Consider the following 25360-nt stretch of genomic DNA (forward strand, 5'->3'; position numbering starts at 1 on the left):
GGTTTGTTCAGAAACCCAAGTCTGTGGGTTTGAGCACCCTCATATAGACTGATGGGCTTTGCTTGTCTGTGAGATCATATCCTCTGGAATGGTTCTGTGTGTCCTTTAGGATATTGCCAAATTTCACCATTTGCAGGGAATGGGCTGAATTTAATACATAAAATGTGCCAAGAGCTCTGTGTGAACTCTAGTCAGAAAGCAAAGCACTTGATAACTTATACAGCCCACATAACTGATCAGCTCTCATTGTCCTTCCTTGCATTCAAAAGCTTAGTGTTTGTCATTTAGTTGACCACAGAATCACAGAACCATTGAGGCTGGAGTGCACATCTGGAGATCTCCCCATCCAACACCCTTCTCAAAGCAGGGCCACTTAGAATCCTTTGATCAGGGATGTGTGTGTTTAATTAGGTTTTGAATATCTCCAAGGATGGAGATTCTCCAACCTCTCTGGACATCCTGTGACAGTGTTTGACCATGCACATCAAAGAAAAGCTTTTTTTTCCGTTTAATCAGATTTTTATGTATTTCAGTTGTCACTGCCTGTTATTCTTTTGCTGATCCCCACTGAGAGCATTCTGACTCCATTGTCTTTCTTCCCTCATCAAGTATTTATACACATTGATTAGATCCTCCTGAGATTTCTCTTCTCAGGCTCAGACAAAGCTGTCTCAGCCTGTCCTTTTTTGACAGGTGCTCCAGTCCCTTAGTCATGTGTATGGGTCTTAACTAGACCCAGTTTAGCATGTCCAAATATGTCTTGTGGGGGGAACCCAGAAGTGGATATGGCACTCTCCACTGACATTGACAGTACATGTTTCTGGTTCATTTTCAATTTAGTGTACATCAGGCTTTTCAGCAAAGATGTTATCTAGACAGATGGCCTCCAGCACATACTGGTACATAGGCTTAGTCCTTTCCACGTTCAGAGCTTGGCATTTCCCCTTTGCTGACCTTCAGGAGATGCCTGTTGGTCCATCTCTCTAGCCTGTCCAGGTACCTCTGGATGGCAGCACAAGCATCTGGTGTGTCAGAAGTTCTTTCCAGTATAGTTTGTATAGTTTAAACTTGCTGAGGGTGCATCTTTCTCATCTTTCTTACTCCTCATGCCCTGACCTTAGTGGTACACGGAAGCTGAGCTAGTCTAAGCTCAGCTAAACTGATTCTTTTGATTAAAAGTTCTTAGGTCATGTTCATAAGGAGTTTGGTATTTTAACTCCATTTCAGTGGTATGTTCACAACTGAACATGTCTGTGCTGTGGCATCCTGCTGAAGGAGAGGATGTGGCTGGTAAGCAGCCCTGCAGAAAGGGATCTGGGGCGTGCTGTTTGGCAAAAACCTTGATGTAAGCCAGGAGAGTGCTCTGGCAGTCAGGAAGACAAACTCCTTCCTGGAATGCATCAAGCACAGCATCACCAGCTGGTCAAAAGAGGTGATTATCCCACTGTGTTCAGCACTGGTGTGGCCTCACCTGGAGTGTTGTGTGCTGGACTCCACAATCCAAGAATAAGGTGAAGGTACACAAACGTGTCCGAAGGAGAGCAACAAAGCTGGTGAAAGGACTGGAAGGAATGTAATATGAGGCATGTCTAAAGGCTTTGGGTTTGTGTAGTTTGGAGAAAAGGAGGTGGAGGTGTGACCTCCTTGCTGTCTACAGCTTCCTGAATAGAGGAAGTGGAGAGGGAGTGGTGATCTCATCTCCCTGGGATCCAGTTATGGGACATGTGGGAATGGTGTAATGCTCTACCAGGGGAGGTTGAGGCTGGACATCAGGGATCATTTATTTACTGAGAGGATGGTCAGACACTAGGCTTCCTAGAGATGTGGTCCATGCCTCAACCATTTGAACAATGCCATAAACAGCATGTTTTAACTTTGGTCAGGCCTGGATTGGTTGACCAGCTGGACTAGATGATGGCTCTAGCTCCCTTCCAACTGATACTTCTCCTCCCCAACTCCTCAGGGCCTCACATGCTTTGGTGGTTTTTTTTCCATAAACCTCCTGCTAAGCAAGCAACAGCATTCTCTCTTTCTCAAGGAAATAGAATTGGAATTCATTGATAATTATTCAGCCCTGATGAAACCACATCAGTGTTTTCAGAGGAACTGGGGAATGGAATGGCCACATGGTCAAAGTGCCTTGCTGAGGCTCCCAGGACGCAGTGAGTCTCCTTTCCTTCTAAAAACATTCAGGTAAATGTCAGTACCCTGTTTTTGCAAAGGCCTCTCATGGCCCATCCGTTTGCTCATTGATGGCTGCAGTATTTGCCAGCGTGAACTCAGCCTTTTGACTGAGCTGTCATTCTCCATCATCCAGCTAACACAATGATTTCTGTATTATAGACCCATTATTTGACAGTGAAGATACCTGGTTAATACATTAGCTAAAGGGATACTGAGAATAGTCTGCTGCCTTTAGCGGGGAATATTGGATGCTTTTGTCTTTGAAAAGTCCCACCGGTCTTTCCTTTGTAAAGGTAAATTACTGTATTGCAAAGGCTGTAAATTGCTTACTGGAACTAAAATGTCATTTTTTCTCCAATTCTTTCTTGATTTTACCCCTGAGGTACATCAAACCAGTTGATTAAATAACTTGGTGCTTTTCTCTGTTTAAGACAGACATGTGTCTCTCAGCATATGCATTTAGGATTATTTAAAAACAGCTGAAAGAGGACCATTTCAAACACAGTTATCTGTTTTGTATCCTTTTTTTGAAAGGCATTAATATACTTTAAGTCAGACTTTTTTTACTTTGCTAAAGCTATATAAAAATAAGAGGTCCAGCTTGAATTAGTTGCACAAATGTCCTCCAGAGCACATCTTAAAGAGAGAAATCAACTGTGTCTTTTGGAGGTGTCTCCTCTGTATTCCTAGAGATAACTTAAACTCTTAACCTAGATGTCTAATTTAACTAGTATCCCAATTTTGAGGTCATTACACTCAGGTGAGGTGATACCCACCAAAGTCTGCAAAAGTTTTCAATATTTTTTTCCTTTAGGCATTTTCTCCCTTTTAATTTTGCAGGACAGGAAAATTCTAAGGAACATCTTGGTTTTGGAGAATCCAGAGATTATGATAGCTCAAAAGCAAGACAAAAGAAAAGAATAATGCTGACTTCTTTTATCTCACTCCCAAACCTGCCAGTAGGCATACAGTTGTTTGTTAGTGGGAGCCACTTTGGATCTGCTTCCATTCCTCAGACAATGGGAGTACAAAACTTGCAGTGGAGGTTAATCCTTTTTGCACCCATAGAAATGGTGAGGCATTCAAATTTGCACTGAAAATTGAGATGAGGTAAAAGATGAGATATTCTGTAAATATAAACTCTTTAAAATAAAATAGTACAGATGACATAAAAGTGTAAAAATTGTGACTGACATGAATAATTCACTAACTATTGAATGGTATAAGTCACCAACTAATGTGTATTATGTGCCATTTAATAGTGGATGTATCTGAAGAAATATGGAAATTGGAATATTTTAATAACTTTATATATGAAAGATGATGAGACTGCCTAAATGATTAAGAGGAAGATATGTTATAATGAACTAAAGCCACTCGAGTGTAAGGTAATTTTAATTCAAATCTCCATCTGCTTATGTATAATTAAGACTCATTTAACAAGTTAATGCCTAACAGAGAGAACTGATAAGTTTGGTATTAAAGAGCTTAAGAGAAGTAAATTAAACTGTCGAGTTTGAGGAGCTTTCATTTGAATTCCCTGTACCTAACCCAAACACAATCTTCCAGGTGCATTTCTTTACCCTGACTACACAGCCAGGCCCCAAATTTAGGAAGAAAAAGGAGATGAAAATCCTAACATCTTTGTTATATTTTCATTTTAGATATCATGTCAAGTTGGGAGTTTGACAGCATCTTTGCTCATATGAATATTTATACTGCTCAACCTGCTCTCCATATAGTCTATACACCATTAAGAAGATACTTTTCATTCCATCAGTAAAAATTATACATTGCAGAGATTGTCAATGGGGTTAAATAACTTATGAAATAAGAGGATTGCCTTTGATGTGCAAAGAAAGTAGTATTTTCATCAGTGGTAAAATTTGTGTGCTATTCAGCCATTTAACTTTTTCTTTCACTCTTTCTCCAAGTATCTTTCCTGCAAGGTCCAGCAGTCAAAACAGTGGCTTCAACCTTTTCATCTTTCATCATGTAATTTTAATTTTCATCCTTTGGCTTCTTTTCCACTGTCAAGATGAGAGTTTCCTATATTCACTTCATACTTAAAATTCTCTGTGCATTCAATTTTTTTTTTTTTTGTCACTGGAGCCAGACATCAGCTTTGATTTGCCCCTAGTGCTCTGGAATAAGTTAGACACTTCTGTGAATGTATTGGAAGAACAAATACCACAGCATGTCTAATGCTTATGCAGTGCAGATGCTCCCAAGTGATGAGAAAGTATTAAAGCTATGGGGTTTGATGACCAGCACCCAATCTCAATTAATGCCTAACATAGTTTACTGTTAGGCCAACACAGACTTTAGCATCATTCTGGTTTAGTATTACTGCAAATGCAGAAAAAATAGGGACTGAATTGTTTAAAATTTTTTAAAGAGTAGAACCAAAGTCTTCTCAAATTGAGTTTTGGGCAATGGATGTTCTTAAAATTCTACAGCAAGTGAAATACCTCTTTATGTACATATCCACAGATTCACACAAATTACTGTTTGTAGCAAGTCTCTTAATTATAAAAGCATTTGGGTCAATATGCATTTTTGTATGTGTATTTCACAAATAAGTGAGCACATGCTTTAAAAGGTCTTCCTTTACAAATGCACTCTGTACTGAGACATCACCAAAGACACTTTGCAGCCCTTCAGTAGAATGCACTTCAAGTGGCAGAGGAAATGTGCCAAATGAATCACCTAAATTGACTACAGATGAAAACTTATAGTTACAATCAAAGGTCTCCATTTGTGTTGATAAGGTAATCTATGAAAAAAAAATAAAAATGCTTCTTTTAGTGAAGTCCCCTCCTTCAACATTAACTACCTTTTAAGTTCAGAAGTCTTGTTTACAGAAGAAAGAGGAAATGAGAGAGAAAGGGAAGAAGGAAGGGAAGGGGAAGGGAGGGGAGGGGAGGGGAGGGGAGGGGAGGGGAGGGGAGGGGAGGGGAGGGGAGGGGAGGGGAGGGGAGGGAAGGGAAGGGAAGGGAAGGGAAGGGAAGGGAAGGGAAGGGAAGGGAAGGGAAGGGAAGGGAAGGGAAGGGAAGGGAAGGGAAGGGAAGGGAAGGGAAGGGAAGGGAAGGGAAGGGAAGGGAAGGGAAGGGAAGGGAAGGGAAGGGAAGGGAAGGGAAGGGAAGGGAAGGGAAGGGAAGGGAAGGGAAGGGAAGGGAAGGGAAGGGAAGGGATTTTTAAATGGTTAAAAGTGCAATTTGAGCTTAGAGAGCCAGGAAATTAAAATTCTAAACTAAAATTTAAAATCTGAATTAAAAATAAAATAAAATAAAAAAAAGTCAGAAGCTCATACCTAAACTCATCCATACTAGATGAACCATCTCACACTAGATGAACTAGTCTGGATGAGGAGGAGGCCAGCATCTTTGTGAATCATTGTTGATGGCCCTTCCCTGGTACCTAAGTGTATCCCAGAACACATTGTAATCTCCTGAATGACACTATCAAATTACAGATTTTTATATACCAGAAGGACATCTTTGTTTTGGGACATTTTGTACAGTTACTGAAGAAAGAAGCTATCAGTAGGGAATATTGGCATAAGACAGACTGAGTAAGAACTCAGTCCCTCCCATGGTCTAGAGCCTGTGAAAAGCAGCACATACATTTTACTCTACAGTTCATATCAATTGTAAGCAATATGCCTGTAGCTCAGCCCCACAACCCAGAGCTGTCACAACCAGGATGGTATATGAGTACACAAGACAATCCTATCTTTCTTTGAGCTCCATCTAAGCAGTCTTTACAGTAGAGTTATTTCACTTCTTAACCTTGCAGGTATTGAGGTTCTGAATCTCTACATAAATGCCATTTTTTCCTAGTTCAGAACCAGATGAACTGGGCAAGGGAAGCCAAAATCTTTAATTGCCATGAATAGGAAAAGCTGCACATGGCTGAAGGCTCTGACAGTGAGAGGTGTCCCTTTTCCTGGAAGGACAGGAACCTGCTCACTCCTGAGAAGGACCCAGGGATTATATACTTGAGCTTGCTGCCTTGCCAGGTGCATCCCAAATCCCAGGGTGTCATCCAAGACCACTCCATCATTCATGTAGTAGCTGACATTACAGAAAGATTAACAACATCTGAAAATCTGGGGAAAATCTATACAAGTCTTATAAATGCAACAATTGCCATCCAAGCACGTGGAATCCTCTGCTTTAAACAGAGAAACATGTTTCAGAGAAAAGGCATTTAAAGATAAGAAAACCTGCTCATGATCCCTCTGCAATATCCTTTCCCCTCCTCCAGGCCAGCTGACCTCTCTGAGAGTAACACCAGGTTTCTGACAGCTGCTCTGTGTTGCTGTAGCCAAATGCCAGCTCCCATAGACTTCATTTTATCCTCATTCCTGAAGAGCATTTGATACTCTGAAAAAGCAGTGGGTGCATAAAATGAATATTAATAGAGCGCTTAGCACATACATGTTTGTGATCAGCAGTTTAAAGGTTAAGAACCTGGGTCAATTCCAGCTTTGAACCAGGAAATATTTTAGCATGACATTTAATTAGCTAATGTAATGAAATGAAAAAAACAAGGGTGCTATTCTATAGTTTGTACCAAGAAGTAGAAGTTGAAAATGAATATTAGTTAAACAAAAGCAAATGAAAAAAATCAAGCATCATAATAGTAATGAATAATTTAATTCCTGTGAGTCCAGAAAGTGTAATGCTAAAGTTGTATCATCTCCTGTGAGGTCCTTGTGCCCTCTCACAGGGCAATGTATCAAGCACAGACTAGATTTCATCTCTGATTGCTTATGTTCAATTCAAATAATGTTACCAGTTCTCTTTCTTAAAAGCAATAAATCTGAGGCAGGTTTAGTTATTGTCATGATCATACCCTTTTCATTTTTAGGATACTTACATCGAGAGGATGATTCAAGGATTCCACAGATTTTAACCTTACTTATGGTGAACTGTGCTCCTAAATCAGTTGGCAATACAGTTGTCAAGTGGTACAAATCCTTTTACAAGGCCATTTTGTTGGCTTCATAGGAAAAATTACCTCCCACTGGTCTCAGCTGGGTACCAGTGTTGGGGGAAGGATGAGTGGGACATTAACTTGTTTTCCAGCAGTGATGTGGCCATGGTAACATATCCATGCAGCTACTCTTCCCTGACTTTTGCTCTTTAACTCAGAGCAATCCTGCTAAACATGATCTGGTCTTGTTCCAGTTGGAAAGCAGTTTTATGTTTCTTCATATTAAAAAAAGTTCTCAACAGACAAGATTTTAAAGATTTATGATAACATAAAAATAATGTTGATCCTTCTCTTTTAATTTGCCTTAGTGCTAAAATGTTATTTTCTTCAGTAAAAATTACAACATTTTGAAAAAAACATGTGCAGGAATAAACCACATGTGGGATGTCAGCATTGGATTTCACTGATACAAAAGTGCTGGAATGAGAGAGTGCAATGCTGAGTCTTGCCCTGCAGAGAAACCAGTGGAGCAGTGGACAATAAAACACTCACCTGCCATTCAGCCCCTGTACACCACCACCCTGGGCGGCCTCGCAGCCCTCCTGCTCTGGGGCTGTGTGGTTATTTTCATGCTAGCAGGAATGATCAAGGCATTTCATCAGGTAAAAATGAGTATTTCTCCCCAAAACTGCCCAGAAAAAAAGGAAAATGACAACTTTAGAAAAAAGGAGAGAAAACTGTGGGCTGCTCGAAACCACCCAGATTAAGGATTAGGTAGGGGCATGATATTTCAGCAGGTGAAGAGGAAAGGCAAAGGTAGCTGGGCTCTGGCAGGCATGTGCTGAGCTAGAAATCACATCACACATGCTACCAGCAGTATCTCTTTATCACCTCTTGGTTTTTTCTTTTGTTTTACTAGATTTCCATAGATCTCCCCAGATAAGGACATGTTTCCACTTACAGCCTGTTAGTACACTATAAATATTGTTTATTCTTTATTTGTTTCTCTAATTATTATCTATTGCTTAGCTTCTCTCCTCCCCTCCACTTAGACTCTCCACCCCACCACCCTCCAGTCAGGACTTTTTGCTAATTAGACATGGATTTTCCTACTTTTATTTCTCAGTGATGAAATAATGATATTACATTTTCTGAAGATTCATGTTGTTCTCTGAATTTGAGTGTCACACTAGCTTGATGGGAGCTCTGAGTCATGATTTAGTAATGGGAAAAAATCAATAAGTGCTGTATCTAAGGGAAAGGCATAACAGTAGCCATTGTCTTGAGCTGATAGCAGTTGAACTCAGATTAGGAAGGAGACCTGTATTTAAGTGTGATTACTGGAATGCAATAAGGGAAACAGACAAACCTCTGTGCTGTGATGTCTCCAGAAGAATGCGTACTTTCTTAGGTGACTTAGGTTGTTCAGAGACAATTCCTAGGCTCAGATGGAAAGACAATCTGGTATCAGCTCCTTGAAGCAATACTCTATGACACCATGATCCTTTCTGGTCAGAGACTCCACACTTTTTCTAATTTAACAGAAAACAGTCAAGGTGGTTTTCATTAAGCCTGAATAGATGTACATTTGGTGAGGACTTAGCATGATGTCTCTCTGAGTCCTGAAGAAAGAATTTTCTGATTATTAAACTGTGAACTATCAGTGGCATAATTTTCCTAAGCACTCTGAGAGCAGTGTTCTTATGGTATTTACAAGCCTGGAGATGCAAAGAGCGCTGCCGATGTCAGCTAATGCCAAAAGTGGTTAAAAAACAAATGAATGATTCCCAGAATCAGGTAGTTTGGATATACCATAATGTGCCCTTATGCAACTTTAATCATATCTTTTAAAGCCTGATGTCAAGTGACTTCAGCACCTAATTGTGCTATGGAAAGCACTACAATCAGTTAGGAACTGCTGTGAGTCAAGCACAGGGACAATAAAAATGGAGCTCTTAAGCCAGCTCTTCAACCCCACTGACTGCCCAAGACTAGTCATTTCAGCAGCAGCTCAGAATGTGTCCCAGTGGCAGCAGAGGTGCCTCTGCTGCGTGGAGAGTCAGGGAGTCCATCAAGCACCCAGACAACAAGTTGCCATTGCTCCAGAGCTCCAGCCAGCTCCCGCTGAGGCTCTTTTAAATAACTTGGATGCTCCTCAACAAAAATTTTACACCCTTAACTCAATTAGTTACTCTTCATTCTGTTTTTCCTCAACTCATGTTCTATGAAAATGTCACTGCTAGTTTTTCTTGCATGAGATTTGGCTCAAAATTAGGCATATGCTGCATTCATGTTTTGTATGTGGAGAACAAATCGCAAGCTTAGCCAGGGAGGGGACCCATGGCAGTTACCTAACATCTTACAACACAGTAATACATCAGTGAATCATTTAATTAACTAATAAGAGCAGGTAAGGAAAAGCCAGAAAGACACGCTCATTCTGTGTGTTCTGCTAAATTAAAAGCTAATTCATAAGAAATATCCTATGGAATTGTGTCCTTTGTTCTTGAAATCTCTGTATGCTGTAAATACCATGCACAGTGAAATGGCTGATATTTAAAGGCAAATTCTCAAGCTAAATAAAACAATACTTGGCTTTTTTTTTTTTCTTAAAGATAAGCAATAATTTATTTCTCTTTCATCTTCACAATTATCACATACTGCCCAGCTACAAGACCAATGCCACTACATAACACAGGAGAATTGCCCACCTACACTTTACTTGGACAAATACAATTACAATTTACAGATTAAATGTACTGTAAAATATGCAGTTGGAAAAATGTCATTCTTATCTATATGATGGGATGTGGCATATGTTTTATGAACAGATTCAATCTAAGATGTAAAACTTTAAAACTTGTTAAGCCAAGGATACAGTATAAAGCATTTCGGTTTGGTATTGTATTGTTACTAAAGTAGAAAAAGCAAAATTACAGAAATAAATCCAGATCTTAAGTTACAGGATATGTGTTAGGTTAAGAAATTTTTTGCTTTACTTTTCTATTTTTTTCTACAAATGAATAATATGAATATATTGCAGGATAAAGAAATGCTGCCAGATAAAGAAGGTACTGTTATATGAAAAACAAATGAAAAATACCAGGTCATTTTGCTTACAAAAAGATCAAACTGTAAACAGTCACAAAATATATAAAAATGCCACATTGAACGAGGCAATTGTACTCTACCTAAACTGGTAGTATACTCTCTGTTAGAAGTTGTGTTCATACAGTAGTAACTGATAAAAAGGCATTGTGCACTCTTGTGCCATCTGGGGATTTAGCACCATGTGTCATCAGTTCTTGTATTGTCATCCAGTTGTCCAAGATTTTCTTGTTTCTCTTTTTCATCATCTTTTTGTGACTCAGTTCAATAATGTTGATTTCTTTTTTGCCCTCGCTGCCACTCTGTGGACTTTCCTTAAGACACTCCAGCCTGCTCCTCATCATGAACTCCCGCCGCCTCCTCTGCTCCTTAGCTCGCACCAAATGCTGCTTCCGCTCTTCTTTGCTCCAGTAGCGACCCATCTTCATCTCACTCATGGTATCATCATCTGTCGTCATCCCACTGCGTTCCTCTTTAATTTTTAAGGCACGTTCCTTCAGGATTCTGTCTCTAACCGGTCTCTTTGTGATGTACCTCGTCCCATCACTCCTTATTTTCACTTTCCATTCCATCTTGGGCTCCGCACACTTCTGTGAGTCTTTGCACATGCTCACCAGGCTGAGCTGGCTTTGGGCGTACTCCACAGCAGACTTCTGCTGGATCAGCTGCATATAGCTTTGATAGTGCTTTGCGTGAGCAGGTATGTTCCCGTACCTGTAAGAAGAGCTGTGATATGGAGACAAATAGGGAATGTGCTCGCTGCCTTGCCTTTCCTGATCTGTGAATTTGCTGCTATCTGATGCCAGCACTGCGTTCTCAGCAGCACTGTTTTGCTCAGTGGGTTTGGTTTTGGCTGAGGTTGTCTCCCTGTTGCTCTGTCCTGAGGATGACTGATTAGCAACAATGGTGGTCCTCAGGTTTTTCCTGTTGGTTATGCTGATCACCCTCTGGAGAGAGTTATCAGGGGATCGCTCCACCGTCAGTGGAGTGCTCCTGCAGCTTTCAGCAGTGTTGTAGGCACTGGAGCTGTCCTTGTCAGACTTCTCAGGGTGCTCCATGATATCATCCAGTTTGCCTCTTTGTAAGTCTGTGCTGGTGTTATAATTCCTGAAACTTTCATCATGTAAAGCCCAAATGTCTCCGTACTGATCTCTCACCTTTTGGAGCCGGTGAGCTTGCATAATATTCTGACATTCGAGTTCAATGTTCCTCAGTTCCTCGTTAAGTAGCTGCAGCTCGTGCTCCACTCCATCTTGCTCTCTTCTGTTGCATTCTATCATGCTGCTTGAGTAATAAAGATCATACTCCCCATGGTTCCGAATCTTGCACTTCAGTTCCAACAGCTGCCGAAACCTTTCACATTCCTCCTCTGGGTTCCTTATGAAATCAGATTCAATGTATTCCCCAGACACAAAGCTTTCATTGCACTGGAGCTCAACACTGCCTAATGTATCCTGGCTGTGGCCCAAATTCCGTTTGCTCTGCAGGGTAGCACTGTTCTGCTCCTCGGTTGCATTTTCTTGCTCTGAGCTCTCATCATTTCGAAGACTTTCATCTGTAGGTCCCACCCCACTGTCCTTCTCATGATTGTTGGATGATGAGGTTGCAGTATCTGTAGTGCCATCTTCCTCTTCATGTTTCTTTGGCTAAAAAAACGAGTAAACCAAAAGGATTATCAAATGCAGATCATATTATAGGAGAATATTTTCCAGCTCTGTTTTGCTTAAACAGCTGGGAACTGATTTAAGCTGAATTAAAACAGATCACTAAACAGCAGTCCTACTGCTCATAGCTTTTAAACATTTCTGAGATTCATGCTGTGGTTTCCATACTGAGCAAAGTAAGTGAATTACAGAACTAGTGACATAGCTTCTGAAGTCCGGAAAGAAGTATTTCCCTCTCGAGCTAAGCCATGTTTTTGCAATGCTTAAAGATAATGATCACCAGATGGTGAGCTGTTTTTGATTCTGGATTATGGCCAGAAACTGGTGGAGCTGAAATCTTCTCAAACTTGAGAGAAAGCTTCTGTACTGGTATCACCTCAAGCAGAGAAAGCAGCCAAGGAAGCAATGACTAGTACAAGCTAACAGGGTGCAAAAAGACCACTGTTTCTTTTTTTAAGCAGCGAACTTTTGTTTGCTCCATTACACCCTCCATGGCCTTCTCCTACACGTGTGTTCAGCAGCCTTTTTTTGGAAAAGTGTGCATTTCGGATTTTGCTCACAAGGACCTCAGTCCACTTTGTCCCTGGAAACTCTTTTTGAAAATTCATTTTTTTCCATTGTTAGAGCTTATGGTCCTTGAAAAGAAAAACAGTCTTTCAATACTAAGTGCAGAACAATACTGAATGCTTTGCCATGGGTATAATGTCAAGCTTTTTGACTGCTGATTAGCACTCCACTCGTACCTCACCTATTTATATTCTCAACATATTTATATTCCATAGAATGTGAGATAATACCTCTTTGAAGAGACGGACACTTTGTTTTTCAAACCAGATAAGCAAGGAATCATGCAGAGTGCAATTTATATGACCAAGTACCTAGCTACACACAGTACCAACCAAACACCATGTCTGTTTTAAGAGGTATATTTGCATAATTATATATAATGACTGTAATAATCAGGAGAGAAAAAAAGGTACAGTGCACCCAGTGAAAGGAAACAAACTGAAAGAGGCCACTGTCATGATTCCCTTTTTATCTACTTTGACAAACAGGTAAACAGGGTGAAAATGTGTCTCTTATGTCATCCCTTCTCCTCTCTTCATGTGCACCTCATGATCACATACCCTTCATCTAGTTTCATTTCTTCAAATGTTAGAAAAAAAAAATGGCCTAGTGTCAGAAAAACTAAACCTCCACCTCCTATTCAGTGTAAGAAAGGAATAAAGCAAATATTGAAAGAAACACACCACCAGGAGAATTCAGCATCTGTGGCAAACCAGTTAAAAAATTCTGCAAAGATCCCTCTAGGAGACTTAGGTTTAAATTAATATCCTTCCAGCTCATCTCCTCCAGGTGACGGCTGCTACATATGCTATTCTGTTCTCTCACCTGCTTTGGAGCTGCTTCAGCTTGTCTTGACCTCCTCTGCCCCCAAACCTTTCAGCAGAGAAGTGACTCCAACCTGGCCAGCTTACACTTCACCCCAGCCACTGCAATGTGCAATCCATATTTCTCACTGCTCTGGAAAGTATTTAACTACTGACAGGAGGGAGAACAGCCCCACCAGACAACAGGAGGGCAGTGCTGCAGAACAGTCAGGAATCTGGGTGCTTATTCCAAATGCAGGGCTCCATTCACATGACCAAACAAGGAGGATCTGATGAAATATAAGTGTCTATAATGCAGGCATCTGAATGTCAGACAGTGACTTTGTGTTTCCTCAGGAAAAAACAAGTGCTTATACAATCAGATTCTTCTCAAACTAAAGCAGACATCCACATCACATTAAATTTTTCCCCAGTATGTGGATACTTGCAGCTAAGTCAATTAAGAAAATGGAAAGTAATACATGTATTTATTGTACTGCATGTTTTTAACATTTATTTTATTAAAAAATCCATTATGACTTAAGTAAGGTAGCCCCTGGAATTTTTGTCCTGGACATTTCATGCTTGCCAGAGCTCCTAAACATGTACAGACTGAGCAGCCTTTTACAGCAAGAGATAATTTTAATTTTATTTTGAAAGATAACAAGCCTAATTCCATGTTACATTTCTTCTGAAAAACAAGAGAGAATCCATAATTTTCAGTGTGTTGCTTTTTCTGGTGTTATCTACTATCTATTTCAAACAGTGTGTTTGTTTTCAAACATACACTGTCAATCTCTTCTACAATTACTTCTGTTTGAAATACCAAAGGGCTCCTTAGGCCTCATCTTTGCTGTGAGAACTCAGATAATGAGAAGGTAAACCCAGCGGTGCGTACAATCAAGCAATAAATGAACCTCAAAAGATTCTGCATTTCAGCTCCAGCAAGAATTCCTGCCTATAAAATGGCTAATCTTGCAGGAATTCAGGCACTGTTCTATTACAATTTATGGTGTATATTGGGACTCAAAGCCCAGACTGCTGCTAAAGTCTGAATGCAGTACGATTCAGCTGAAGGCTCTAACAAACACAGCTGGGATCTCTGGTCAGTCTGACAGTGAGAGGGAGACTGGTCACAGAGGAATCTCCAGTGCCAGGCTAACCATGAGATGCTCAAACCACGGGGGAAATTTGGAACTGATCTCAGTGGTTCACTAAAAGGGAAAATGTTCTTCTGCAAACAATGCTGGTCTTTTAAAAAAGGCTTCTCAAAAAAAGGATTTTCCTCCAGATATTTTCTCTGTATTTCAGCTTTGAATGAACTAGAATATTTTATTTTATCCAATTCTTTCTTCTTCTTAATAGGTTTTGATATATTCCATGATACCAATAAGAATTTCTGCAGGCAAATATATGGTATTCTTCTGAAAATTATCTCTGCTGCACAATGAACCATGATGTTGTAAAGGGAAAGGAACACAATGAGTTATAAAAAATGGAGAATTACATCTTTCCTTGAGGCATATTGGACTATTCCATACAGAGAAGATACAATTCTTGATTGAATTCTACAGACTAGGTCAAAAACATACAGAAAATACATGACTATCTACTAGATTCCTCTATTATAAACTGTACCAAATTATTTTTTGTGACAGCTCACATTAAATGTTAAATTGGCATTCTGTAAAACAGACTTGTATTTTATGGAAGGGTATTCTGATAGAGAATGTATTCATTCCTGCAGCTCTCGAGATTCATGATGACAGATCATTATGAAGCCAGAGGATTCTGTTTTTGTTCACAAAAATCAAGGCTGGTCTCCATGTCCAGCCACAGAGCTTGAAGATACCCAGATTGGCCATTGGCAGCTGCAATGATAGTGGTTTCATAGCTCCAGTGGATGGTGTGATTCCCCTCAGGAAACTGCTGGATTTCCCAGCCTAACAAGGAGTAAAGAACCAGTCTTCTGACTTGACGAGTCACTACATAGAGTCTAGAGAGACAGTAGCTGTCACAAATTACTGATGCCCCATTACACACCAAGCTGCATTTGGTTGATTCGATTACTCGACAGACAGGCAAAGAAATGTCTGGCTGTCCTAGAATTACTTCAAGCAATGCAGTGTCAGATACTGACAGATCACAAGTGACCACAATTTTTTTTCCAGTGTAGTGTTCTTTTACAGTAATATAAAATTTCAATATGGGAAAAAAATATGCTTGGCAAAAGAATCCAATGGGGAATAAACAATTGCAATGGGTTTTGTGAAAGCACATCACAGAATAGCTCTGTTTACTAATAAACAGTATCCACAACCCAAATTCAGTGAAAAAGGCAAAGCTTGAAAAGAACTTCATGGTGGAAGGTCACAATTGTAAAGTGATTTCAGAGGTCCCAACATGTAATGTGAGTGCCTAGTAGGAGTTTATAGATAGACTTGTTCAAGAATGTCTACCAGAACTGGGGGTTTGTGTGAAAATGTCACCATGCAAATGAAATTGGTTTGCAAAGAGTAAGTTAAAAATTTGGTATCCAAGACAAAATTTTGGTTAAAACAATAAAGAAGATGCCATATTTCAGCTGAAAGTAGCTAGCATGCAGCAGTTTGCACATTTAACCTGGGCAGCTGAAGCTTGGCTCACTGCCAGGAAAGGAGAGTCACAATAAAAGGCTGGTAAAAATCCTGTTGCAAGGCTCCCCGACCCTGGAGTTATTACACGTTGCGTAAATAATTAAATGCTTATAAGATCAAATATTTGTAATCTGATCGATCATATTTCAGATAATTGACTTAATTATTCTGTCCGTGTCTCTGTCCCAATGAATATTTCATTGATGTACAGGGAAGAGCTTTGCTATGAGCTATCATCTACTCAATGACCCAGTGTGAAGGCTGGAGGGGAGGTCAGGAGGAAACAAACTAAATTCACATTCAGGCCCCCCCAATGTGGACCAAGTATTGAGGCATTTGAAGTCAAAGAAGCATCCTGGTATCCAGAAAAGAAAAGGCTCTCATAGTCTTTCTCCCTCTCTTCACTTCAAAGAAAAATGCCTCAGGCTCTCTTTCTGAGCAGTTCAGGATGGTGAAAAAATTGTAAGTCACAAAGTCCTGTGGGTGGAAAAACAGTTTCTCTCCAGCTGCATAAATCCAGAACCCAGGAGAAGCTGAATTTTATTTCTTTGGCTCCACACAGGTGTGCATACTGGCAGATCATCTGATCCAGGATACTGACACCTTTCACAACAACGTACAACTGAGAAGACCCCTTGATGAAATTGTATGGTATGTTTGCCACAGTCACACAGCCTACAGAACATATGGGCAGGTAAAATCAGGATAGTAGCAAGCTGGGACTATGCTAACGATAGCTTATTTGTCTCCATTAACAAAACAAATGCTGAGCTGTATGCTGTCGGTGTAAGAGAAATATACGCGCATTAACAAAACACCTGTTGTTTATTTAAACACCTCTTCCATCTTGTTTTGCAAGCTCTCTGGTGCAAGGCTGGCTCATACATTGCAAGCGTACAACAAGCAGGGCACCTAGCTCAGCTCAGAGCTCTAGGTGCTACACTGATATTCACAGATTCACAGAATATTCTGAGTTGGAAAGCATCCCAAAAGGATCATCAAGTCCAACTCTAAAGTTCAATCCCCCATATGGGGATTGAGCCCATGACCTTGGTGTTATTAGCATCAGGGTAATAAAAACTGACATGAAGCATAACATCATAAATCCCAAACACTTCAGAATTAATGAAGGAAAGCAATATTATTATTCTGAGAGTTCAGAGAAAAGGAGAAATCTGTACTTATCACACCCTCTTAAATTGTTTGTCAACTTGACATACTGGGCCTAAGCATGTATTTTTCTCCTTTTCCTTACATACAGCATGCTGGAGATCACAGCATTTGGAGAGACAACTCTGTCAAAACCTTTGACTCCATTTTACAGCATACTGTTTCATTCTCTATTAATAAAAAAGTATACCTAGAAAAATTTCAAATCATATGTTTAGTAGTGGTCCTACCTGCTCCACCTCATTGGCTGTGTACTGCATCGCTTCATTATGTTGCTCTTCCAACATTTCCAAGTTTAGCTCCTCTAAGAATTCGTTCCTTTCATCATCCAGCCACCCTTCCTCCAGCTGCAAAGAATACATTAGTATGTTATTTTATGTTAGCAAGGACACACGCTAAAATAGAGTAAACCCAAATGGCAATGCTTGACTAGTTCTTTTTATTCTAATGATTCTCTTCAGAAAGTCAGGTTCATGTCTCAAAAAAAATAGAAAAGAAAAAGGATAAAAAGATGGGATTCATGTCTTTTATCCTTTCGTAAAACAGTATGACTGATTTTCTCTCATAATGAAGGAGACTGCACAGCACAGACATTATTTCCTTTCAAAAGATTGTGAAAGGCACAGCGCATCATCCTGAAGCTGTCATGTTCATTACCACTGAGAGACCCTGCATGGCAAGAATGGCAATGTTACTAATAGGGCCGGAAGCAACTGGGCTCTTCTCTCTAACAACCTCCATTCCAGCCCTGCTGCCAGTACCTCAGTGGAAACCTTACGCTGCGTTTCTATCACTGTCTTCCCACTGATCTTCCAGGTGAACAAATAAACAGAACAGGGTGATAGAAAGATGAGGTGACTTGAAGGGAGGCAATTTTTGTTTTCCCGGTGTGTCTGGAAACAAGGCTGATCTGTTTGCTTGTTTTTTTCTCCCCAAGCGTAAAATAGTACATTGACATTTGGTGAACACAGTGTTGCAAAAGGACAGGAGGGGATGCTATGTCTTCTGTCAAGTACATGTCTCTTGAACCCATTTCACACCCTTCACACCTTTTGAAACTCATAAAACAGGCACCCTGGCTTAAAACACTGTTCCCATTTTGTTCATTACGCTCATGTGTGCACATGGCATGCACCCTTTGTACCTTCAATCCCTTGCCAGATGGCACACTGCATCAAAAAGAAACATACTGGTCAGTTGCCCTCTTGGCTATAATGATAGGATTATAGCAGAAGAAAACAGTTATTGTTTCGACATTGATGAAGGAACCAAATGGTGACAAAATCATGCTAAAAGGAAAAGCCTCAGCATAAAACAATTACAAGACTACCAAGCACTCATGTCCCAAGACAGCAAAAATAATATAGCACAGGCCAACACCTAGAGCAGAATTACTATTGTCTTGTAGCCAGGACATGTCTGGTCACAGATGTCAGTAAGAAAAGTTACACCAAACCAGTAGTAGTATTAGTACTTCAAAGCTACACAAGGAGTGACTGATGCTGTGCAGTACTTCTAATGGAATACTGGCAGAACATCACTGTTTTGTTAACAAACTTTGATGTGGTTTTGCCCATGTCAACAAATTCTTTCCTCTTGTAAAGTACACAATAAGCCCTTCATTTCCGCTGATAAAGACAGCCACCTATGGTTTGGATTAGGAGGAGACTTTTTTCCTAGAGGACATATAATTTTATGTTTGTCCTTAAGGGGACTTTCAAATCACTCTATGAAACATCTGGTAGTTTTGTTTACTTGTCTTGTTTACTTATTTTTTCCCAAGGAAAGCATGAGCACAGCCTTCCTCTACTGTAAAGGACACAGTTTAATTCACCTCATGGGAGGAAATTGCAGAGATTAACAAATTTGGAGGATGAAACATGAATCTCACTTGGGCAAATCTGCTGATTTGATTGTGCCAGACCCAGCATATGACTAATGAGAGTGCTTATGTTATGTTACAGCTTTTAAAAGAAAGCTAATATGTGCCTTAGCATGCATGTGCACTATACACTACATTCACACACGAGAATGCACGTGTGTGGTGTGCTCCTCTGGTGCTCTAGTTCAAAACTTCATTATTCACTGCACAAATACGTTGTCAGAGGGGTTTTATTCCCTGTTACTGAGGGAATGTGCTCAGCAGTCACCCTTCAAGGTTGTAATACTGCCATTACCATTTTCTATCTAAAAATGAAAGCCTGTTTAATCCTGCTGTTTTTTACCAAGTCAAAGCAACACAACTAACAGAAACCAGCTAACAGCCTGATCTCTGACCTACTCTGGCTTTTTCATCAGTTTTGTATGAGTATGTTCTTAAAACACATAAACTAAACAAAGAAATCAAGCACCAAAGACCCAAACATAAACCAAACTACACTTATTAATTGTAAGGAATATTCATGTGTGAAATTACATTGGTATACAATGGTATACAATGGTTACATATGGTATATAAGTAATTCCTTATCTCATACTAATCTTATAATATTGACTCCTCCTTTTTTCATGTTGACCAGTCTAAACAAATACAGAGACTGAACTTTCTCTGGTCACGTATTTTATAACTGGGTGAGTTTCTATTCCCCAGTGAAAAACAGAATCCTAATGAAAAACAGTTGGAATAATATAGAAAAATCTTTTTCAAAATTTCAGCAATTGAGGACTACAATTTTGCAGTAGAAAGTGAGGCACACCAATTTGTGCTGTACTTTGTCACTGGTTTTATAAGAATTGTTTAGCTTCCTGAAAAACATAAAGGATATGAATGCTGAAATTGTGACTCTTTTATAACTACAGTATTCAAGTATAGATTCCAAGTGGCACTGAAATACACTTACTTAATTTAATTTATACAGAATATGCAGCTAGTGAGACTGAAAATATCAGAACAGTATCATGAGAGACAAATGGCAACTTAACTAAGTCTGAATTGTTGGCAGATAGAGAGAACAGTGACAATATAATGTCCTTTTGCATTGCAAAGGCCTACAAATAGAATATAAAGGGATGTAAAAACAGTAGTCTTCTACCACTCTACCTCTTCTTTCTCTGATAATCAATCTAACATCTGTCCCCTGCAATGATATTAAAAATTCTTGGCATAGCAAGATTCTTGGCATTGGCATAATTTTATTTTTAAAACCATAAAAATGTTTCTAAAAGCTTTTGAAAATGCACCTCCCAAGATGCAAGCTCATATTTGTGACCAGGGTGCTGCTAAAACAATTAGATTTCTATTTACTGAATGATAAAGTAGTGAAAGTCCCATAATTGATACATACATTAATCGTTTACATGCCTGTTTATAACCACATAGCATAAAGCAACCTCTCACCAATGACAAGCTACCACTTTGTGTAAGTTCATATAAATTATAAACTTCATATAAAAGATAAAATTGATAAACGTTAAGTATGGGAAATTTATCTCCTGAACAAACCAGAATCATCTAATGAGTAATGCATAGTTTTCAAGTTCTACTTCATATTTTACTAATATCATATTGGTGCTGCCAGCTTTATTTATCTGCCTGTTCACTCTGCTGGAAAAGAACTTGTTCAGTTTGGGGAAAACATTCCCTAGCAATATTTTCTTTGTTGGATAAAAAAGGGCAGAGCTCTGCAGTTAACTGTTTGCTCCTTTTGCCAGTAACTTTGGCATTCCTATTTCTTGGCAGTTCATTACTTACAGTGACAGTGAATGCATGGTATAACCCAGGTTCTGGCTCAGTGCCTCTGCTTAGTCTAACCTGCATCTCTGGCCTCGCCACCAGCAACACAATTTTCCGGCATTCTTCGCTGGAGAGCAACGCCACTGCCTCTTCCCTGTTCTGGACATCTTGGCCATTTATCTAGGAAACAAATGAAAGTGGCACATTAGTTTCTATTTCCGCAAAGCAACACACAATAAGGGGCAGATATCAGCTCATTTGTGCTGAATGTATGGACAATGAAAATTGCGCAACGGGCTCATCTTCAGCCCCGCAGTGGTAAGTGCCTTCACTCAATTATGCGCTTACTGTAAGAGCTGTATTGATCGTTGAAGGATGGTGGACATCAGAGGAAGCAGTTATGTTCATAAATGTCCAACCTGCGCCCTGGTAACATACATCTAGCAACACAATTAACCAGCCCCTGACAGGTGACGTTCATCTTTCTCCGTTCAGAGTAATGGAAGTGTCACTCTGAGATAATAGTGCTGGTGGAAGAAGACTGGTAATGCTACAGCTGAAATCAGTCACACTGAATGCTGGTAGAGAGCCAATTAGAGAGCTACAGTATTATCTCTCACCAGGCAATACTTTGAGGCCACTGCTTGTTGCTGCTCCATTTAATCATTTCATATTTGTGCGGACGGCTTAGTACCACACAAAACATATGTATCCCTCTTACAAGGGGATAATCAAAATAAAAGCGGTTCTTCAATGAAACTCGTCTTTTTTTGCTACCTTTCTCCTACTCTGTAACCCCATAAAAACAACGACATCCATGACTACATGGTAATAAGCACAATTTTCATTGTCCAGAAACCATTTATGAGGGAATAAAATAGAAATCTTATTGCCCCTATGAATTCAGTTTTGTCCAATTCACAGCACAAGAAGTGGATTACTCTCACTGTGGTATCAAAACCTCCAAAATTCGCTCTATTTCAAAAAGAGTGAGAACAAAACTGGATGGTAGAAATAATATTTTTTTTTTGAAAAATAATCTTCTAATGGTTCCATTTCAAAGTAGTAGGAACTTGTAGTTGAAAATCAAAGAGGAAGTTGCCTTTTTGTACATGTTTGTCCTGAAAGCCCTGATTCAAAAACACAGCTTTAAATCAGATTAAAGAAAACCCCAAATCACCTAACAGGCAGTGAGTGAAAAGCCTGAGACCCTTCAAAGCTTACATGATGGGATAGCCATGGTCTGTGGGAGACCAGGTAACACAGAGCTGCCCTAGCCTGAAAAGCAGAGATGCAGCCACAGGAGCAGATTTCCAGCCCGTACAAAACATCCTCAGACATGGTGGCTGCTCCAGTAACTCCTGCTCGCCCTGGACCCCAGCAGAGGTGACTGGGCTGGCCCCACACCACCTGAAGCTGGCCACCCCATCCCAGCTGCACTGTCATAGGGAAAGAGCAGGACTTCAGCCTGCCCCATGGACTGTGCTTAGCCTGGAGGTTCACAGCTGAAAATAGCAGAAGTTTAGGCAACAACCACTAGGACTGCCTTCCTAAAACTTTCCCTTGATGTTGTAGCATTTCATATAAAGTACTCAGGCAGTTTTCAGATGCTTAGACTGTGAAGGCTGGTGGTTTCTGAGAATGAAAAGGGGGCAGTTATAGCCTCAAAAACGAGAGGAAACCAGCTGTCATTTTGTGAGGAATACATATGGGCATTCCCCCATGCCTTAACCAATGCCACCTGCCACCCAAAGAAATCACCCCTGTGCTCAAGGATCTGTATCTCTCCCAGCCTCACTGTAATCCCCCCATAATGGCACCATCACCTTCTATTTCTCTGAGCTATCTCATCAATAAGAGGAGATAGAGGGTCAATGTGTTTTCAGATATGAAAGTAAACCCCACATAACTCTCCAGGTATTAACTTTAATGATCAAATTCATAGCTATATATCAGCACTGACATTAAAGTAATGCTCCAGTCCACAAGAGGATGGCAGAATTATCTATGTTTTCTCTCTCCTGGCGTCTTTACTCAAAATTGAAATGAATTGAATTTCATTAGGATCTGGAGAACATTTTCCTGAACTGCTGTTGGCTGTCCACTCAGAAATTTTACAAAATGAGGAAAGGAGTGGAAAATGGACCTACTCTCTCTTTCCTCATTTTGACACACGTAGAGTAGGAATGGAAAGTTGTTTCTACCTAGCTGAATTAAAAGGGGTGCTTTTCTGATTTTTGAAAGTTAGAAATACTCTTATTCCTTCAGTAGGTATTTCACACAAAGACATGGAAAGCAGCGTCCTAACTTTTCCTCCCCTACATGCAGCCTGTGGAATGATCCTTTCACCCCAAGTCCTGCCAAGGACATCACTGCCCTCACACTCTAGCATCTCGTGCTTTCTGGTGGAGAACATCATCCTATGAATGCTTTTACAAACCCAGCCACACAGAGAAAAAAAACCAGCAGCCCCCAAGTGAGCCCTGACATTAAAATCTAATTTATTATTTCCTCTCTAGAAAATGGACCACTTTGGTAAGCCAGCTAATAGACACTGTTGTGTAGCTAGACTCCCAAAGCTGATTTAAGCTGTGCCATGATAAGAGACACACGTTTCAGCAAAGATATTTCCTGAAGAAATGAAAAGATTGGAAGGAAGGAACAGACTGATCTTGTGAAAACCTGAAAGCTCATCTGCTTAAATTAATGAAATGCAATTATGGAACATGTTACAGAAAACCAACCTGTCATCACCAAGAGTTCCTTCAGGGGCTTCAGTGAAAAAAAGCAAGGCAAATCAACTTGGAACCAGAATTAAAATGCTACAATATCACAAAAAATTTCCAGTCAAGTGATTTTTGGTAGCTGTTTAATGATTTTGCACTAGGTGAAAAATGCACTACCCATTGCTGCTTGGAAAAGGAAACCCACTGCCATTCTCTCTCTTTCCCTCTCTGTACAGGTACACTGCCCTGTGCAGCAGCCAGCCACCTGCACCCACCTATGCTGTATCTTTGGGGTAGGTCTTTAAGCAAGTGGATCAACAGAAACAAAAGGAGGAAAAAACAAAACAAGGCAGTAGATTAGAAAAGAATTCAGAAAAGCAATGTATTATTGGGGGAAGAAAGAAAATATTAACAAAAACCTAATGAACCCCCTCCTTAAGTATGTTCAAGATCATCCTTCTCCAGACAACACATTTTTTTGTGCGAAAACTCCTATTTCCTATGCTTAGCATAAATGAGTTTTACCCAAATTTATGCAATTGGTGAATGATCAGCACGTCTCTGACACTTATATTTATGTCTTCAGGATCCTGTTTAGAATTTGACACTGAGATGAACATAGTGGAAATGAGATTTTCTAATAAATATGGAAAAAAAGACATGGGACGTAAGTGCATGAGCCAGAACGAGATTGTCAGTCTCATTTTTCAGTACACGCACTCTAGCTCCCAGCTATTGTGTTAAAAAACAGACAGACATGGATTTTCTCATCGATCACAGTAACAAAGAGAACTATCTTCCCTCATTAACAGTCCACAGAGAAGATGGCACTGCATGTTTGTCTGAGGAAAGAGTTTAAGGAAGAGTCTATTGTCACATACTTGCAGAATGCGGTCTCCTTCACGGATCCGTCCATCTCTGGCAGCAATGCTGTTTGGATCAACCTGCACAGGACAATAACCAGCAACTGAACATGAAAAGCTTTTAACGGGAGATTATAACAGATTCACAATTTCAAGAGTTGAAAAAGTAACATTTTTACACAGTACAGAAGCAATCTGAAGTTTCCTTTAGAGTAACAAAAACTACACAGTTTTTTAAATGATCATATGAGCTTGTTTCAAATAAAAGCCTTAAGACAGAAAAGGCTGGGAGCATATGATTTTCAAATTAATACTTTCCTATGCCACTGTCAGGCATTGACTTTCAGCTGTCAGAGCATTAAAAATTAATGACAGGCACCCTTTTCTCTGGAAGTTCACTGTGGACTGAGAAGTTTCTGCAGCAGCTGATACCTCTATACAAATGAGCCTGTCTTTGGGCACGATTCTTTTTCTTCCATGGAAACATTTAGCATTAAATTATTATCTTAGTAATCAATCTGTTCACAAGGAAACATAAAAAAACCCTAAGGACACATATTGTATAGATCACTCACAGGTCCTGTAAATCATTCCTAATCTGAACCAGTTAATTTTAAGTTAGTTTAACCTAAAAAGATATTTAGGGCTCCAGTGATAGTTTATCAAAGGCACTACATCTCACCCCTAAACAATGACCAACTGTTTGTTAGAGGACAATTCAATCTATCACCTTTCACTTGATGATTATCTTAAATCATTTATTTTGCCTCATCATGACATACATTCTTTTTTCAAACCAAAAATTTGAGTTGAGCATTTAGTTTGCAGACTAAATCCTCTACATCTGTAGGTATTATTTTCTTTTGGGGCATTGTCATAGAAAAAAACAATTAACCTGAAGTCCTTAATCAAGTACAAAGATAATATCAATACATTTACTTTCAAAGTTCTGAGAAAATTTTATCATGTAGGATAAACAGAACATTTCAGATACAATCCTGGAACACATTAAGAGATTCCTGAAC

General features: G+C 39.7%; 1 protein-coding gene across 2 annotated transcripts in view; it reads right to left on the bottom strand.

Moving 5' to 3' along the window:
• Positions 1-10352: 10352 nt before the first annotated feature.
• LOC131591912 (PDZ domain-containing RING finger protein 4-like) overlaps positions 10353-25360 on the bottom strand; it is a 240161-nt gene continuing 225153 nt past the window's right edge. For both annotated transcript variants that reach the window (XM_058863029.1, XM_058863030.1), the window contains 4 exons: positions 24354-24416; positions 20825-20926; positions 17304-17420; positions 10353-11879 (listed from right to left, as the gene is read on the bottom strand). In XM_058863029.1, coding sequence (XP_058719012.1) covers positions 10353-11879; positions 17304-17420; positions 20825-20926; positions 24354-24416 — 1809 coding nt within the window. The remainder of the gene's footprint in view (positions 11880-17303; positions 17421-20824; positions 20927-24353; positions 24417-25360) is intronic.

Source organism: Poecile atricapillus, chromosome W (genome assembly GCF_030490865.1).
Source record: "Poecile atricapillus isolate bPoeAtr1 chromosome W, bPoeAtr1.hap1, whole genome shotgun sequence".
NCBI lineage: Eukaryota > Metazoa > Chordata > Aves > Passeriformes > Paridae > Poecile > Poecile atricapillus.